The sequence below is a fragment of the Pelophylax lessonae genome (assembly GCF_965119305.1).
Source record: "Pelophylax lessonae genome assembly, chromosome: 5".
In the NCBI taxonomy this organism is placed as follows: Eukaryota; Metazoa; Chordata; class Amphibia; order Anura; family Ranidae; genus Pelophylax; species Pelophylax lessonae.
The window spans coordinates 450857105-450877155 of record NC_138772.1 but is presented as its reverse complement, the minus strand read 5'-3'; the positions used below and the strand labels follow the sequence as shown (position 1 = coordinate 450877155).

General features: G+C 44.8%; 1 protein-coding gene across 1 annotated transcript in view; it reads left to right on the top strand.

Moving 5' to 3' along the window:
• JPH1 (junctophilin 1) overlaps positions 1-20051 on the top strand; it is a 176203-nt gene that overhangs the window by 123689 nt on the left and 32463 nt on the right. Inside the window, exon 3 of the mRNA XM_082259762.1 lies at positions 15544-15662. Coding sequence (XP_082115888.1) covers positions 15544-15662 — 119 coding nt within the window. The remainder of the gene's footprint in view (positions 1-15543; positions 15663-20051) is intronic.

The following is a 20051-nucleotide window of genomic DNA, read 5'->3' as shown; positions in this document are numbered from 1 at the left end:
TAAAACCAATAATTGTCCACTCCCCTTTGCCAGCACAGAACCCTCAGTACAGACCTCCCCCCATCCTAGCACAGCCCCCTCAGTACACCCCCACATCCTCATAATCTAGTATAGATGACTCACTACTGATCCACGCACCCCAAACTCACCATATGAGATGCGGCTGCAGTTCAGAGTAAGGGGGAGTCCCCCATTCCACCGTGTCATATGACCGGAGCAGGGAAGGAGCAGTTTTTTTACTCTGAACTGCCACTGGTAGGAGAGTGGTGGCTACGGACTCCCTGGGGGTGCTGTGGCTGCTGGACATTTTATTATTATTATTTTTTATGTGTTGCACGGCAACACAAAATAATGGCATGCCATGTTTCTGTGATCTACATAATGTTCTGTGCCAAGGGGATTGATTGCACGGTGTGTATTTGTTGATTGTACATGGTTATATTTGTAGCAGTTTTCCCTAGTTGCAGTCATTCCTTTTTAAAGTCTGTCACAGAATTGATTATTATCCTGTCCACACACACACATAGCATGAATGTTTTCACTTAAGGCCCTCATACTGTTGCACTGCCTTATGGTGCAATGCATTAACACACCCTATTCATTCAATGGGTTGGCAAATGCACCAAAAAAGCGCATGCAACATTCTCTGCAGCATACGGTGACATGTTGGTACATAACTACACTATTGCATTAGGAAGGTGAGATTGAATGTTGCCACATTACACTAATAATAGCAAAGCATGTTACCGATGCAAAATAGTATGACCAGGCTCCTAGATCATAGTTAACATTTATTGTGTGTAGATTGTATGTTTTCCAGACCTTACAGTTCAATATTTAAGCTACAAAACAAACACACGTAAAACGTTTTTAAGTTGTAGGGTAACACCATCTGTGTTATTGTCCAGTTTAATAGTGGTCAGCTTAAAGGAGCCCAAGGGCCACATTTGTTGGCGGACTGCATCTAAACCAACATTTTTTTTAATACTATTAAATTTGAATATAAATAATTTAAAGCTTAATCCTTAGGGGGGGGGCTCTGCTCACCTGCATAGTGACACTCCCCACCTCTCCTCCCACTCCACCTTCACGCCTGCCTGTATGAAAGAACAATCGGCCACAGACATGGTTGAACATGGTTTTATGGGAAGTGGCATTCACCTCAAAGCAGAGCCATGGCCTTGGATTACAGCTAGTAGGATGTACAGTAAGCAAAGACGAGCCTTCCCCAAGGAATCAAGGTGGGTGTGACTGAGAAGTGCGTCACCAGAGGGCAAGGAGATAGAACACGGTTCTGCTTTCCCATGTTCCCTTCAGTGCTGTGAACTCACCAGGCAGAACAAAAATCTGGGTATAGAATTGTTGGGCATGATGGGAAACAGCTGTTGATGGGCTGTTAAATAATATTAGCAGGCAATATGAACATTGCTTGAACTAGAGTTTGAGTATATTCACTATTGACTGCTAACAATTTACGTTTAAATAAAATAGTTTTTTCATAACAACGTTGGCAAGCTGCATTGAGGGCCATTAAGAATGATTGGCACCACAGCACACAAATGTGTGTTACTGTAGTGCAACAGTGTGAACCCAGCCTTATTGCAGGGTCAGTGTAAGGGGTTCAGATTACAGGCAGGGTCAATATAAGGGATTCAGAATACAAGCAGTTTTGGTGAAAGGGGTTCAGGTTACAGGTAGGGTCAGTGTAAGTGGTTCAGGTTACAGGTAGGGTCAGTGTACGGGGTTCAGGTTACAGGCAGGGTCAGTGTAAGGGGGTTCAGGTTACAGGTAGGGTCAGTGTAAGGGGTTCAGGTTACAGGTAGGGTCAGTGTAAGGGGTTCAGGTTACAGGCAGGGTCAGTGTAAGGGGTTCCGGTGACAGGTAGGGTCAGTGTAAGGGGTTCAGGTTACAGGTAGGGTCAGTGTAAGAGGTTCAGGTTACAGGCAGGGTCAGTGTAAGAGGTTCAGGTTACAGGTAGGGTCAGTATAAGGGATTCAGGTTACAGGCAGGGTCAGTGTAAGGGGTTCAGGTTACAGGCAGGGTCAGTGTAAGGGGTTCGGGTTACAGACAGGGTCAGTGTAAAGGGATTAGGGTACAGGCGGGGTTTAGGTTACAGGCAGGGTCAGTGTAAGGGGTTCATGTTTAAGGCGGGGTCAGTGTAAGGGATTCAGGTTACAGATAGGGTCAGTGTAAGGGTTTCAGGTTACAGTTAGGGTCAGTGTAAGGGATTCAGGTTACATGCAGGGTCCGTGTAAGGGGTTCAGGTTACAGGCGGGGTCAGTGTAAGGGGTTCAGGTTACATGTAGGGTCAGTGTAATGGGTTCAGGTTACAGGTAGGGTCAGTGTAAGCGATTCAGGTTACAGTTAGGGCCAGTGTAAGGGGTTCAGGATGCAGGTAGGATCAGTTTAAGGGGTTCAGGGTACAAGCAGGATCAGTGAAAGGGGTTCAGATTACAGGAAGGGTCAGTGAAAGGGGTTCAGGTTACAGGTAGGGTCAGTGTAAGGGATTCAGGTTATAGGAATGGTCAGTAAATGGGGTTCAGGTTACAAGTAGGTCAGTGTAAGGGGGTTCAGGTTACAGGTAAGGTCATTATATGGAATTCAGGTTAGAGGTAAGGTCAGTGTAAGGGTTTCAGGGTACAGGCAGGGTCAGTGAAAGGGGTTCAGATAACAGGCAGGGTCAGTGAAAGGGGTTCAGGTTACAGGTAGGGTCAGTGTAAGGGATTCAGGTTATAGGTATGGTCAGGGAACGGGGTTCAGGTTACAGGTAGGTCAGTGTAAGGGGTTCAGGTTACAGGTAGGGTCAGTATAAGGGATTCAGGTTACAGGTAGGTCAGTGTAAGGGGTTCAGGTTACAGGTAGGGTCAGTATAAGGAATTCAGGTTGCAGGTAGGGTCAGTGTAAGGGGTTCAGGTTACAGGCAGGGTCAGTGAAAGGGGTTCAGATAACAGGCAGGGTCAGTGAAAGGGGTTCAGGTTACAGGTAGGGTCAGTGTAAGTGATTCAGGTTATAGGTATGGTCAGGGAACGGGGTTCAGGTTACAGGTAGGTCAGTGTAAGGGGTTCAGGTTACAGGTAGGGTCAGTATAAGGGATTCAGGTTACAGGTAGGTCAGTGTAAGGGGTTCAGGTTACAGGTAGGGTCAGTATAAGGAATTCAGGTTACAGGTAGGGTCAGTGTAAGGGGTTCAGGTTACAGGTAGGGTCAGTATAAGGAATTCAGGTTACAGGTAGGGTCAGTGTAAGGGGTTCAGGTTACAGGTAGGGTCAGTATAAGGGATTCAGGTTACAGGTAGGTCAGTGTAAGGGGTTCAGGTTACAGGTAGGGTCAGTATAAGGAATTCAGGTTACAGGTAGGGTCAGTGTAAGGGGTTCAGGTTACAGGTAGGGTCAGTATAAGGAATTCAGGTTACAGGTAAGGTCAGTGTATGGGGTTCAGGTTACAGGTAGGGTCAGTGTTAGGGGTTCAGGTTACAGGTAGGGTCAGTGTAAGGGGTTCAGGTTACAGGTAGGGTCAGTGTAAGGGGTTCAGGTTACAGGTAGGGTCAGTGTAAAGGGGTTCAGGTTACAGGTAGGGTCAGTATAAGGGATTCAGGTTACAGGTAGGGTCAGTGTAAGGGGTTCCGGTTACAGGTAGGGTCAGTGTAAGGGGTTCAGGTTACAGGCAGGGTCAGTGTAAGGGGTTCAGGTTACAGGTAGGGTCAGTGTAAGGGGTTCAGGTTACAGGCAGGGTCAGTGTAAGGGGTTCAGGTTACAGGCAGGGTCAGTGTAAGGGGTTCAGGTTACAGGTAGGGTCAGTGTAAGGGGTTCAGGTTACAGGTAGGGTCAGTGTAAGGGGTTCAGGTTACAGGCAGGGTCAGTGTAAGGGGTTCAGGTTACAGGTAGGGTCAGTGTAAGGGGTTCAGGTTACAGGTAGGGTCAGTGTAAGGGGTTCAGGTTACAGGTAGGGTCAGTGTAAGGGGTTCAGGTTACAGGTAGGGTCAGTGTAAGGGGTTCAGGTTACAGGTAGGGTCAGTATAAGGGATTCAGGTTACAGGTAGGTCAGTGTAAGGGGTTCAGGTTACAGGTAGGGTCAGTATAAGGAATTCAGGTTGCAGGTAGGGTCAGTGTAAGGGGTTCAGGTTACAGGCAGGGTCAGTGAAAGGGGTTCAGATAACAGGCAGGGTCAGTGAAATGGGTTCAGGTTACAGGTAGGGTCAGTGTAAGGGATTCAGGTTATAGGTATGGTCAGGGAACGGGGTTCAGGTTACAGGTAGGTCAGTGTAAGGGGTTCAGGTTACAGGTAGGGTCAGTATAAGGGATTCAGGTTACAGGTAGGTCAGTGTAAGGGGTTCAGGTTACAGGTAGGGTCAGTATAAGGAATTCAGGTTACAGGTAGGGTCAGTGTAAGGGGTTCAGGTTACAGGTAGGGTCAGTATAAGGAATTCAGGTTACAGGTAGGGTCAGTGTAAGGGGTTCAGGTTACAGGTAGGGTCAGTATAAGGGATTCAGGTTACAGGTAGGTCAGTGTAAGGGGTTCAGGTTACAGGTAGGGTCAGTATAAGGAATTCAGGTTACAGGTAGGGTCAGTGTAAGGGGTTCAGGTTACAGGTAGGGTCAGTATAAGGAATTCAGGTTACAGGTAGGGTCAGTGTATGGGGTTCAGGTTACAGGTAGGGTCAGTGTTAGGGGTTCAGGTTACAGGTAGGGTCAGTGAAAGGGGTTCAGGTTACAGGTAGGGTCAGTGTAAGGGGTTCAGGTTACAGGTAGGGTCAGTGTAAAGGGGTTCAGGTTACAGGTAGGGTCAGTATAAGGGATTCAGGTTACAGGTAGGGTCAGTGTAAGGGGTTCCGGTTACAGGTAGGGTCAGTGTAAGGGGTTCAGGTTACAGGCAGGGTCAGTGTAAGGGGTTCAGGTTACAGGTAGGGTCAGTGTAAGGGGTTCAGGTTACAGGCAGGGTCAGTGTAAGGGGTTCAGGTTACAGGCAGGGTCAGTGTAAGGGGTTCAGGTTACAGGTAGGGTCAGTGTAAGGGGTTCAGGTTACAGGTAGGGTCAGTGTAAGGGGTTCAGGTTACAGGCAGGGTCAGTGTAAGGGGTTCAGGTTACAGGTAGGGTCAGTGTAAGGGGTTCAGGTTACAGGTAGGGTCAGTGTAAGGGGTTCAGGTTATAGGTATGGTCAGGGAACGGGGTTCAGGTTACAGGTAGGTCAGTGTAAGGGGTTCAGGTTACAGGTAGGGTCAGTATAAGGGATTCAGGTTACAGGTAGGTCAGTGTAAGGGGTTCAGGTTACAGGTAGGGTCAGTATAAGGAATTCAGGTTACAGGTAGGGTCAGTGTAAGGGGTTCAGGTTACAGGTAGGGTCAGTATAAGGAATTCAGGTTACAGGTAGGGTCAGTGTAAGGGGTTCAGGTTACAGGTAGGGTCAGTATAAGGGATTCAGGTTACAGGTAGGTCAGTGTAAGGGGTTCAGGTTACAGGTAGGGTCAGTATAAGGAATTCAGGTTACAGGTAGGGTCAGTGTAAGGGGTTCAGGTTACAGGTAGGGTCAGTATAAGGAATTCAGGTTACAGGTAGGGTCAGTGTATGGGGTTCAGGTTACAGGTAGGGTCAGTGTTAGGGGTTCAGGTTACAGGTAGGGTCAGTGTAAGGGGTTCAGGTTACAGGTAGGGTCAGTGTAAGGGGTTCAGGTTACAGGTAGGGTCAGTGTAAAGGGGTTCAGGTTACAGGTAGGGTCAGTATAAGGGATTCAGGTTACAGGTAGGGTCAGTGTAAGGGGTTCCGGTTACAGGTAGGGTCAGTGTAAGGGGTTCAGGTTACAGGCAGGGTCAGTGTAAGGGGTTCAGGTTACAGGTAGGGTCAGTGTAAGGGGTTCAGGTTACAGGCAGGGTCAGTGTAAGGGGTTCAGGTTACAGGCAGGGTCAGTGTAAGGGGTTCAGGTTACAGGTAGGGTCAGTGTAAGGGGTTCAGGTTACAGGTAGGGTCAGTGTAAGGGGTTCAGGTTACAGGCAGGGTCAGTGTAAGGGGTTCAGGTTACAGGTAGGGTCAGTGTAAGGGGTTCAGGTTACAGGTAGGGTCAGTGTAAGGGGTTCAGGTTACAGGTAGGGTCAGTGTAAGGGGTTCAGGTTACAGGTAGGGTCAGTGTAAGGGGTTCAGGTTACAGGTAGGGTCAGTGTAAGGGGTTCAGGTTACAGGTAGGGTCAGTGTAAGGGGTTCAGGTTACAGGCAGGGTCAGTGTGTTTGGGGTTGCAGAGAGGGTGTGTGTGTGAGGCTTGGAGTTACAGGGAGGGTTGGTGCTAAGTTTGAAATTACAGGCAGGGTTATTGTGAGGGTTGGAGTTACAAACAGTGTTAGTGTGATTAAAATTCAGCCGGTTCAGCAGGAATTGGATAAATTTCGATCCATGTTTGGAGGCTCCCACTTGATGAAGAGCTTTTCTCAATCAGCTGGCTGCATTTTTTGATCAATGTATGCTGACAGTGGAGGAGTCCCGCTGTCAGAATACAGTAGCACAGTGGGGATGATTCCTGCATCCATCTCACTTGTGTGGATGAGGGAATCCATTCTTTGTTTTTTTTCTTTCAATCAGCCCTCTGGATGTTTAAAAAAAAAAAAAAAACAATCCATCTATGGCTTCCGTCAGAAGTAAGACAAACACTGCATGCTTTCAGGGGAAAATTTCAGGTAGTAAAGGATGTGTTTGCGATGCGTTTGCATTGACATATGACACTGCTTTACACAATTAAATTCAGAATTCAAATGATCCTCTTTGACAAGTAAATCACACACTTGTGTATACTAACCCTAAGGAGAATTGTACAATCATCAGCACTCCAGTTATCGGTGGATTGTACCCTTCTAGTGATGAGAATGGTGGCTCTATATAAAATAATGCAGCATGAAAATTGGATTGTAAGAAAAAGATTGTAACGTGGCGGGTTTTACATAGTGTCGTTTTCTCAGTGTCATCCAGTTCTTCATGCCGCCATAATCCAGCATTTCCAGCCCCTGTCCCTGTTCCTTCTACTCTTTAATTTGTTAGGTCTCATGTTATGCTGTCAGAGATCGAACAGACCTATTTCCCTCTTGAGCCTGCTGATTAGATTTTGGCTGTATCCGTAGTTCTTCTCGGCCTCACACAACCACTGCATCACTCTTCCTGGCCATCTGTTCTCTGTCCTTCTTGCTACATGTCCTACTCATTGCCATTTGTTGTAAGCATTTCATTCCATACTATTTTTAACTGGACAAGTTGTAGCCGCAGGCTATGTGCATAAGTATTGCAGCAATGTCAGTAGATATGTATTTCACATTGTTCCCATTTTATTATGCACTACTATTTCTGTTACATAAAGCAGTGATAAATTGAAACTAAGCTTATGTCCTTATAAAATTGGTTACCCTGTAAATACCAAAAATCTGTCCCTTAAGGTAGTAGTAAAATATTTTAATCAAATTTATTTTATTTAACTATTTATGCCCCCAGGTGGATTGTCATAATGTGCTAGCATGCACCGCATACGAGCACATTATGGCAGACTTAACCATCCAGTGCTGTGTTGTCACAGGCGCGTCCACCTTCGCTTAGCCTTACTTCTGGGTTTGGACTGTTTGGCTGCTTTAATGGCCAGAACACGATGACATCACATCCTGTGCATGTGCATGAGTCACATCACCGTAACACACAGCAGGTTAAATAAATGTACGCTGAGCTGCTCAATGCAGGCAGGGGCAAGAAAGAAAAAGTATGGCAGAAGAGACTGATAGGGACTCTTCTGTAATAAAAACCCTGCCTGTTGGCAAGTTTTCTTTTTTAAATGTGGATTTAATATCACTCCCTGGATGTCATGCTGATGCTTTGACTTTAATGCTGTATGAGTTACTGACCTAGACCTAAACTACCAATTTTAGGAGACCAACAATGGCAGCCCATACTTCTTTCCTGGCAGTGATACTTTGAGGAAACATCAGCACATGGTAAGTGTTAGTTGGAGCTAAGCAGGCATTGTGCACTGATAATTATGTCAATGCCAACAGATTGTTATTGAAGGGCCATTCCACCCAAAACCAGTATATCAGTGATTGGTAGACACTAAAGATTGAAAACACCAAATTATTGTTTCTTTAGTTCTGTGATAGTAAGATTACTGTGCCTGAGTTTCCAGGTCTGAATCCCTCCTACAGCCATTAAGGTCAAATTCATGCTGTATGCCGTGTTAACTAGAGATCGACCAATTATCGGCAAAGCCAATATATCGAGGACCGATATGCACTTTGCCCCATATATCGGAACCGGCCACCAAGGTGACCGATATTGCCAATATTTCGGGAAAGTGCTTGTACCGGAGGGATGCCTGCAGCTAGAGGTCGATGGTCGATCCATAGTCGATGGTCGGCTGTCTTCTAATGACAACCAATGCGGCTAAGAAGCCGATCGCCTCTGATTACAAGGAGCGGGAGGGGATGTCTCCCCCTCCCGCGGCTCACCCGGGTCTCCCGGCGCACCGGGAGACCCGGGCACTCAGCCTGCGCGGCCGCCGAAGACCCGATCAAAGCCACATTCGGCTCTGATCGGGTCTCCATGCAAAAACCCGGAAGTTATGTCACTCATGACATCACTTCCGGGTACTGTCTGGCACCAGATTAAAAAAAATGACAGTATTCAAAACAGCCAAACTTGGCGTTTTGAATGCTTTTAAGTGCAGAGGAGGATTTTGGGGTCTTTTAGATACCGATATGCATTGGCCAAAATATCGATATTGGTATCGGCAACGAAAAACCGATATTGGTCGATCACTAGTGTTAACTAACCCAAAACATCACAAACTTACCACACATTGTGGTGCACGACGCCAAGGCAATGTGTAAAGAAGTTTACATTTGATGTTATGTAAATCATTTTCTACATGTATTAAAACCTTGTTTCCTTTTAAATTTTGTATTACGTATGTATATGGTTGCCGCCATATTTGACCAATAAATATGCTGTTACTGCTTCCTGTATAGTAATATTGTGAACTCTTTTTGTTCCTTCTATTTCATCGCCCACCTGTCAGATTTATAGAGAACAATGGGTTCTCTGCAGTTTTCAAGGATGCGGGACAAACATAATTCTTTTGGTAGCTAGAGACCAAAAGGCTAACCTGCCTAGCTTTTATGGCACTCAGGAACAGCAGTTTTGTCTGTAGGACAAGCACAGCAATATATTTATCAAAATAATAGTCATTTGGTAATGTTGATATGTGCATTGCTGACTTTTATGGAGCAGATTTTAATGATAGTGTCACATACCTGACTGGAGGCTGAGGTGACAATGGGGCTCCCCTTGCTGCTGAGTGCAGAGTACCCCCTAAGGTGGTAACAGGGGGTGCTATGCCCAAAGATGCATGGGTTGCCTGCAGGTGAAGCTGCCTGAATAAACCAGATGCAAGGACACACACGGGTAAAGAAGGTGGTCACAGCCAATGGTTCTCTGGAGGTGCTGGCGGATCTTGACGCATGGGTAAGCAGGAGCAAGGTTAGAAGCCAGGCCAGGGAGTCAAACACAGCAAGTCAGTCAGGAGTAGATGCAGGTAGCGTAGTCGAGATCAAGCCAGGGTCAAACATAGGATGTCAATCTGGAATAGGCAGAAGCAGGTCCGTGAAGAAAGCTGGGTTCAGAGCCAGGAGGGAAGCCAGAGCAGGTCAGGGGTAATCCGGGTCAGTAAGGGGTAATCAAACAGAAGCACAAGGCAAAGGAACACAGGATACAAAGCTGACGATAATCCAGCAATTTATGATAGCCACTGATGTTCTTGTATAGGCCAGTAAACACTGGGAATTAGCATGCTTTACGTAAGCCAATGTGCTGTCGCATAGGATGATCTGCCTTCGCGTGCCTTTCCCTAATGCGCATGCACGAATTAGCGCGGCCATATTGGGCATTGGCATATTTGCAAGTTCTTCTTGGACTTCTTCCCTGACAGATAATTACATTTTAAAGGGAGACATGGAGGCTGCCATTGCTTAAGGCTGCCTTTGAGATTGCTAGTAAATAATTTACCCAATAATACTGCAAATAACTCACTTCCTGTCACTTATGTCTACATTCATTTCTCAGTAGTATCATACCTCCCAACTTTCTGAGATGGGAAAGAGGGACACCTCTTAGCACAATGTGTGTGTAGGCAAAGGACATGCCCCAGTTACACATACCATGAAAAATTAAAGTGGTTCTAAAGCCAAGACATTTTTTACCTTATGCATTCCCTGCATTAAGTTAAACAATTTCCCAGTGGCAGAATCGCCCCCTCAACCCTCTAACTACTTAAAGCTGAACCCAAAAGGGGAAGCTCCATTCTTTCTCCTTCTCCCCTCCCTCTTCGACACATTTGGAACTTTTCTTTGGGGGGCGGCTGAGTACCTAGCTTTGACAGGTATCTGCTTCTTTCCCTGCCCGCAAACTTCTGGTACACGTCAAAGGTCCCAGAAGGCTGTGGAACCGTTCACAAAGTGCAGTGCGGCTCGCACATGTGCAGTGGACAGCTGGCTGTGAAACCACAAGATGCCGGGGGTCGAAGACCAGTGAAATGGATCCCTAATCATGTAAGTGCCTGTATATTAAAAGTCAGCAGCTACAGTTTTTGTATCTACTGAATTTTTATTTTGAAAAAATCGACTGAAGCTCCTCTTTAACTCAATCCAGTGCTGCACTTCCTTGTCTGTAGTGGCTCTCTCCTTTTTCCCTGCATTCACAGGACAAAGAGGCTGCTGTCAATCAAATCCTGAGAGTGAGGGGCAAAGCTGGACCACACTGTGTGTGTCTCAGGAGTAAGCCCACATGTCTGCCTCCATAGCAAGCAGCTTGCTATGGTGGCAGACACAGAAGAGGAGGAGCCAAGAATGCCATCAGGGGGGACTCCAGAAGAGAAAGTTTGGCCCCATTTGTGCAATTCCATTGCACAGAGCAGGTAAGTATAACATGTTTGTTATTTTAATATTTAAAAAAAAGCCTTTAAAAAGGAAATAATTGCATTTTTTAATCAGTATGTTTCCCTTGTACTCTTTAAAATAATATTAAAAAATAAGTTCTTTGGAAAAGATTTAGTGTAGTGTAACACTTTTGATAGTTTGGTATTGCATTTATTATAAGGGACCCACACCACTGTCCAACAAGAGTACCGACCATGAAGGAAAGAGGGACAGAGGAGTTTGTTTCTAAACGAGGGATATTTGGGAGCGATGATGTATCATTTGCGGCAGCCATGGTTGTCAACCAGGCTGGACTTCTAGCATGTCTGCCTTTGTTCATCTCCATTACATGGTGGAAAAATGAGACCAGTTGTTTACACAATAGGTTGTTTGTGCTATCTTTTAAGCACACATAAATTGACAAGATATCTGCATTGTGGCGAAATCAACAGATATTTTCTGTAGTTGCTGAAAATGTTCTTGACCACTTCATCTAAGGTCTGGTAAGCTGCAATATATTACATATTTGTTTTTGGGCATAGATGCTTTTAAACATAAGTCCAGGAGCTTCTAAAGCTCATAACCAAACATGAGTCTGCAGTACTTTTTGTGACCACTAAAGCTGAAAAAATTGCAAATCCTTTATTAAAAACTTGATAAATTCAATCCGAAATTTAAAAGCATTCCTGCCCGGTAACTTCTGACAAATTTATCCTTTAAATTCCCCGATTGGCCACATATTCTCCTATTAGATTAGCACATCTGTGATCCATACTCTGCCTAGCAACAAATGACGAGCTATGACTTGATTGGCTACAATGCCTAAGCTCAATACTTCCGGAACGGGTTGCCTGGTAACCACATTACATTTAAGGAAACGGAGGCGACGTGGCCAGCGCTTCTCCAGATGACGTCAGTGAGACGAAACCGGTAGAGAGCGTGACCACGTCATTTCCGTTTTCAGAACCCGAGGCCTGGAACGCACATCCGGCGGTTGACGCGCACGCCATCCACTAGCGTGCACCGCAAGTGAGGAGGTTGCGGTTCCTATGCCAGACGGGCATACGATAGGTTATACTTTTATGTGAGTACATGTCCTTCTTTTATTAATAAAGTGTTTTTAAAACGATACTACACTATTGGAGGCTCCTTCCCTTTTCTTCCACATACCCTGGTACTGAATTGGAATTTATTACACCTATTGAGCGGACACCTGTAAGGAAAGAGACCAAGATCTTGGGATATCCTGATTGCCAGTGTATGGGAGCGATCCCTTATTATCGACCCGCTGTTTACCCCTGTAGGGGTAAGGGAATCTGGTAAGCGCAGGACCCCAGGCTCAGGGGAACACTTCTTCCTTCTGCCCATTCACCACACCCTGGGCATAGAGAAAAGAGCACCATAATCACTATGGACTATACCATCTAGGACTTCTTTGGATCTGTCAGAACCACTGAGACTGCACCTAGGCTTTGAATTTACTTGCTTTATAATTTATAAGGACACTAAAACATTTTTTTGTGCTGCCGTTTCTCTTTCTTTTACACAGCAGTATAGCAGAAAAGATCATTTTGATCACTTTTTCTCACGCTTTTGCACGCGTATATATATTTTTTGGCAGCTATATATATATATGCACTTTATTGGCACTTATATGTATTAAGATTTTATGGTGATATTTATGGATTGTGATGATATGTTGGTTTATTTATGATTGGATAATTAATTTTATTATTTCACCATCCCACTTTTGGTATACACCATTGCACCTTTTGTTGCACTTTAATCTCACCGACTGTACACATTGTATGTATATGCTGGCTGTTTGTATATTTTAAGACTGTTTTAGAGGTTTTTGATTTACACATGATACACCATTGATTCCACATATAGATCGACCTAGTTTTATCTTTTTATTGGTTTAAAATCACAATATATTTGCTTTTTATATAAATAATTTAACAGGCCGGCAACCTTAATTTATATTCCCAATACCCCACCAAGCAGCGCCAATTACTTCTTTTCCCTCCTTTTCATATCCAAATGCCCCCCTTTTTAGGGTGACATTTTTGAAGTGGGCAGCAGCTAGGTGTGGTATTATAATTTTTCCTTATATACCCCCTATCCTAAGCGCGGAACCACACAAACTCTTTCAATCCGAAATTTGATCAGTGAGCCATTCTGTTACCTCCCTTCCTCTCGACATTTTCTATTGGGAAACTAAAGTAGCTGAGCAAAAAATTGTTGGCCGAATCTCTGTTTAGGTATTTTGGCAGTTAGGGCCAGCTGCAGTGGGAGTTTAGTCATCTGCGCTGTTTAGCATAGATGGAGGAATCTGTTACATTTTAAATCTGTATGTGTAATTCCAGCTTTAGTTATGTACTACAGGGTTAGAATCTGTTGCAAATCGGAAAGAGTACATGAGATTGCCTGTCCCTTTTATTTCCCTAGCTGAGCATGTGGCAGAGTGTACTCTTTTCATTGTGTACTGTCAGCTATAGCAGGTTAGACATCAAAAAAACTGAGATGTCAGCTGTTCACTGTCAAAGATGATTCCAAGAAGTCCAGATTGTTTTCCAGCTCAAACAGGATAGTTTTAATGTAGAAAGCAACCAATATGTCAATTTGCGTCATTGTAAAATTCTGTGCTGGCAGAGATTGCTCAACTTAATCTGTTTGGAATAAATTGGCTTTGTAATTTTAATACCTGAAATGACACAAACATGGTCCAGCCATGCATCCATGCAGATTATTTATCACCACATTCTTCCTTCAGGGACATTAGTACTGCATGTTTAAAACAAAGATTTCAATGACCATTGTGATGAAAAGGAAATATGTATTTGATTTATTATACTCAAAATGTGCATATTTTACAATATTTTAACCCAAGTTCTTTTTTGCCTACTGGTATTACATCAAGGGTGTAGGGGCATCTTGGGCTATTGGCAATCAGGCATCAGTGGATCAGGTTTGCAAGGCCGCTACATGGTCTTTGGTTCAAACATTCACAGGGTTTTACCAGGTGGAGGTCAGAGCCACAGAGGATACTGCCTTTGGCCGCAGCGTATTACAAACAGCAGAGTAGGCCCTTTGGGGTTGATAGCGTTGGTTATTGCTGTCTACCACCCCTTAGGTTATATTGCACTGAGACATCCCACATAGTTATGATTATAACCTGCTCTGTGTCCCATGATGTACGATAAATAATATTGGATTTTTTCTACATATTTACCTGTAAAATCAATTTCTTGGAGTATATCATAGGACTCAGAGGTCCCTCCCCTCTTTCTGGGAATTCATTACTTTCTGTATAGGAGAGATTATATAGGGGAGGACTTCCTGTTTGATTGATCTGCCAGTGTCTATTCACCTATGGGATCTTTCACACGGGCGGTCCGATCAGATCCGCCTGTCAGTTTTTTAGGAGGATCTGATCGGATGCCCCATTCAGCCCTATGGAGCAGCGGATATCAGCGGTGACATGTCCGCTGACACCCGCTGCCATCCGCATCCGATCCTGTCCGTGAAATCCGGACGGATGGAAACCCTATTTTTCATCCGTCCTGGGGATCGGATGGGATTGGATGAGAGCGGACAGGCGGTCCACTCTCATCCGATTCCCCATAGAGAGCAGCGGGGGCTGTGACACCTCCCACTCCGCACTGCAAGCGGAGATGGAGCTGTCAACCGCCGGCTCAGCGGGGATCGCGGATCGATCCCCGCTGAGCAGCACGGATCCGCCTAAGGAGGCGGACCGTGTGAAAGAGCCCTATAGGTAGCACATAACCCACATAGTTATGATTATGACCTGCTCTGTGTCTCACGATGTACTCCAAGAAATGGGTTTTCCAGGATAGTATGTAGAAAAAAAAATGTTTTTTTCATTTTACAGTTATGGATGGCAGCATCGGGTTCTAGAATGCTTGTCTGTTAAACTGCTCCCCCTCTTCTGAGTCTATAATGCACCATCATGGACCACTGCCTGCAGTTTGGGGCTTGCTTATGGTCATCTCGAACAGTGTTTAGGTGGCCATACCCAGCAGTGGTTGCTGGAAACACACAGCCCTGACATGGTTGTTCCATTCGTATTCTCTGCACATTTACAATATGTGTATCCAATTTCCTTAGGGACTGGCAAAGCATGATACAACTTGTCAGATAAAAAAGTAACTGTTATTTTTTAAAAATAGAACAGAGTTGGGTAAAATGTTTGTGCAGTTTTCACTCATTCGAGCAGTAGTAAATCACCTGGGTTCCTGACACAATGAATTTATTGATAGGGAAGTTTGGCTGATTTGTGTTATGACATGTCTGCAATCATATTTGACTTGTGTAAGATTTAGGACTTTGATACTTGTGCATTGGTAATGCTGTTAAGCTGATGATGTGTTTGTTCTTGTATTTACACCCCAGTGTCATCTGTCCTTTATTTTCCCAGTGACAGCTGTTAATATCTTCTTGTAGCACCTGACAGGCTACTGTGAAATAAGAATAATGGGATACTGCCTTAACCCCCCAGGCATTCTCAAATATACTGACAGGCTGCCCTTGTTAGTAAGATAAGCTGGTGCAGTTTGTAAATACTGATTTTTATCCTATTACTTTTCTCTATACAGGACGGCTCATGCACGTGCAAAAGGGGATGCAGCTGACCAAGCAAGTCAAGCGGCAAGGCAAGAATCCGATATTGCAAGAGCAATAGCAAGAGAGCTTTCACCAAGCTTCCACCAGCCAGGTATGTGTACAAGCAAAGAATATTATTAGTCATAAAAGTAAAATACAATATTTTGGACAGTTCTACAGGTCCATCATACACAGCAATTTTCTCAGATCTCATAGACTTAATTTGGAAGACTCAGATTTTGGGAGCATCAGCATTCATGATCAATAATCATGATTAAAGCGTAACTACACTGCATCTGAGCACCACAAACCAAAATCGCTATTTAATTCATTTTTAATATTCAAAGCAAACTGCCCCAACCATCCATGTCTCCATGCTTTATTTTGCTAATAAAACAGCCCCTTGCATTTCTGGCCATGGCCATCTTAAGTAAAGGCAGATGATTAATGTAACATTTACTTCTTGGAACCATCTGCATCCAGGCATGCAGGCAGGAGGGCGGGCTTCGTTTAAAAAAAAAAGCTCCTCCCCTCCTGAAGACTCCTGGGATGTCTGACATCATTTGCTTAGGCATGGAAACCAAATAACTAAAGAAATGTACAAAAAAACAGTTTATAACCTGTAAATATTATATACTTTACTATCTATTTACTAATGCTAGCAGCATAAGGATTTAAAATGGTCAATGTTGATTTAGAGAGTGAAGTTCCACTTTAAATAGTCAAGTAACAGTAGAAAAGCTGAACTGAAAACCCAAAAATCCACCCTTGCAGCGGGGTGCCTGTGCACTGCTAGACTGGTCCATGCAGCCTCTCCTTCCCCTATGTTCCCGGGAGCAAAGGACCTCTGATATCATTCAGACCACTGCAGGGACCATAACCTTGCATTAGAGGTGAGGACACACAGGATTAGTCTACCATCAGTGCATGGGGGAAGCAGAGGAACAGGTAAATCATACTGCTATTTCATCCCTAATATATAAACAAGCTGTTAACGCTTGCAGTGCAGGAGCAGCCCCACTGCAAGGGAGGGTGATTAGGTTTCCTGGAGTTGAACTTCACTCTGTTATTTCACGCATACAGGTGTGATCACGTGCAGGTGCATTTCCATGTGTCAAGTTTAGGGCAGCCCATTCTATTCAGTGGGCTGCCCTACGCATGAAAATGCGAAAAAGAAGTCCCTAACTCTTTTCCGAAAGCATGCTACACCGCGGGCATTTGCAGATGTGTAAGGGTGCTAAATGGCAGCATATTTCTCTGCACGTTGGGATTTTGCAAAGATTTTGCATGTGCTTCCGACACGCAGCAATGTGAACCTAGCCTTAAAGTATAACTAAAGGCAGATTTTTTTTTTTAGTTTTGGATAGAGTGGAGATAGATTAGAACACCTGTCAGGTTTTATTGCTTTAAATTAATGGTGAGGGAGGCGTTAGCTTAACTGATTAGATTGCAGCACCTAGAACTCCCTGAACACTAGGAGAGACGTATTGTGATAAAGAAAAACTAGCGCGCTATCTAAAAAAACAAATAAACTGTGACATATGTGTAACATAACAAATTCACTATGTGAACAATGGTGAACTGATACAAAGATCCAAACAAAGCCTATTCACATCTAAAAATATACTTGGTGTAAATAAACGTAAATAATATCAGCATGCACAAATGCTAATAAATGTAAATGACTGTGACAAACGACAAGACATTAAGATTTCATATAAAAGAGCCCAATAGGAACAGTGATGGTAAATAAAGCAGTCTCTATGACTGGGATTGACGCCTTCTAAGGGGAAACGCGTAGAGCGGAGCCAGCCGTGTCGTCACCACACACAGACCGCACTGCAGGCGGCCGTGCCTCGGATGTTCTTTTTCAAGAGATCTATGTAAGTGCAATCTTTTAATAATTTGGTGTCATGTGGAAGATAATGCACTATTAGCCCTCTTCTTTCTCACTATTGAGCCAGGATCCCCTGAATGCCGAAGTAAGCGATACCTACCTAGGAACCTCTAAGGAGCATTTTCAAAGGTTGGCTGTTTGCTGGATCTCATCGAGACCCCTCGCTTGCCTGGTTAGGCGACCTCCACCGAGTCCTCGCTGTGGAGCTCTTTTAAAGGCTATGTGATTGCCTGTTTCTGGTAAGCAGCCATCCTTACTCTTTTTTGAGCACCCTGGGGAAGCATGCAGCACTCGGAAGAGATCACCACCGGCATCTGTTTTAGCTGATTTTCCATATAGAGACTGCTTTTTTTACCATCACTGTTCCTTTGGAACACTTTAAAATGAAATCTTAATGTCTTGTCGTTTGTCACAGTCATTTACATTTATTAACATTTGTGCGTGCTGATATTATTTACGTTTATTTACACCAAGTGTATTTTCTAGATGTCGATTTACTCCCCATCCGGGGAGGGTGGCTTACATTTGTCAGGAGTCCTTTCGGTGTATACCCACTGGCCCATTCATGAAATTGAATACTACCTTTATATACTTTGCAGACATTTCTGCTTCTTCATATGATATCTTTTTGGCATACCAGCTGATGTGATAAATGCTTTAGCTGCTGGCCAATAGTGATTTGCAGCGTGTTTTTGTTGACTTGGACTCCTCATCCACTCTCCCCGCAGTTTGCTTACCTGCTACCCTTAACGTCATTATTTGCTGACTATGTACAGAGCATTGATCTATTAGCTCCAGAAGAAGCTTAACGCGAAACATTTCGAGCACTATGGCTCAACGGAATTTAATGTCTATGTGTTAACACATCGTCCGATCTCCCTGGGAAGACAGTACCCCTCCCTGTTGAATTGCTTCGTTGTGAAGAATCAATTACTTTATTATGTTATTCAAATGATCTGTACTTGTTCATTATTGACCAGCAATGTAACTGCCAGAATTGTATATTCTGTACAAATGTGTCCCCCTTTATGAATGGGATGGTTACACTGTTTTGTTTTTTGTTTTTTTCTCTTTTGATGTTTTTATACATGCTATTTAATAAAATATTATATTTTAAAGTACCCAGTGCCTCCAAAGTCCATGCTTCTTTCCATTTAGTTTTTTTGTTCAGTCTTCTAATAGGATGTGGCACTCACTACGCTATACAGACGCCCGGGATACCGCTACCAGGGAGCGTACTTAATAAATTTTTTCACCTATTTTCTAGATGTGAATAGGGTTTGTTTGGATCTTTGTATCAGTTCATTATTGTTCACACGGTGAATTTGTTATGTTACACTAGGGATCGACCGATTATCGGTTTGGCCGATATTCACTTTTTTTGAAAGTATCGGTATTGGCCACAAACTTGGCTGATATGACTAATATTTTCTTAGGGTAGGGCTGCCTCCGGAGGGGAAAGGGGGGGATGGGGATTAGAGCGCCGCCTGATTACACAAAGAGCAGTGTTCTTCTGCTTACCCGATGCGGGCGCTCTCATTCAAAGTCCCGCCTCCTGGACCGACTCCTACCTATGATAGACAGCACACTGGTGACGTCTATCATAGCAGCCGGTCCAGGAGGCGGGACTTCATATGAGAGCGTCTGCGCCGGGTAAGCAGAAGAACCCTGCTCTTTGTGTAATCAGACGGCGCTCTAATCCCCATGCACTGGTCACTCTGCATTGTTGGGGGCACTGGTCACTCTGCATTGATGGGGCACTGGTCACTCTGCATTGATGGGGGCACTGGTCACTCTGCATTGTTGGGGGCACTGGTCACTCTGCATTGATCGGGGCACCGGTCACTCTGCATTGATCGGGGCACCGGTCACTCTGCATTGTTGGGGGAACTGGTCGCTCTGCATTGGATGGGGTCACTGGTCACTTTGCATTGATGGGGGCACTGGTCACTCTGAATTTTTGGGGGCACTGGTCACTCTGCATTGGATAGGGGCACTGGTCACTCTGAATTGGATGGGGGCACTGTTCACACTGCATTGATGGGGGCACTGGTCACTCTGCATTGTTGGAGACACTGGTCACTCTGCATTGATGGGGCACTGGTCACTCTGCATTGATGGGGTCACAGGTCTCTCTGCATTGTTGGGGGCACTGGTCACTCTGAATTGATGGGGGCACTGGTCACTGCATTGATGGGGGCACTTGTCACTCTGCATTGATGGGGGCACTGGTCACTCTGAATTTTTGGGGGCACTGGTCACTCTGCATTGGATAGGGGCACTGGTCACTCTGAATTGGATGGGGGCACTGGTCACACTGCATTGATGGGGGCACTGGTCACTCTGCATTGTTGGAGGCACTGGTCACTCTGCATTGATGGGGCACTGGTCACTCTGCATTGATGGGGTCACAGGTCTCTCTGCATTGTTGGGGGCACTGGTCACTCTGAATTGATGGGGGCACTGGTCACTGCATTGATGGGGGCACTTGTCACTCTGCATTGATGGGGGCACTGGTCACTCTGCATTGATGGGGGAACTGGTCAGTCTGCACTGATTGGGGCACTGGTCAATCTGTATTGGATGTGTAATTGAATGTGCAGA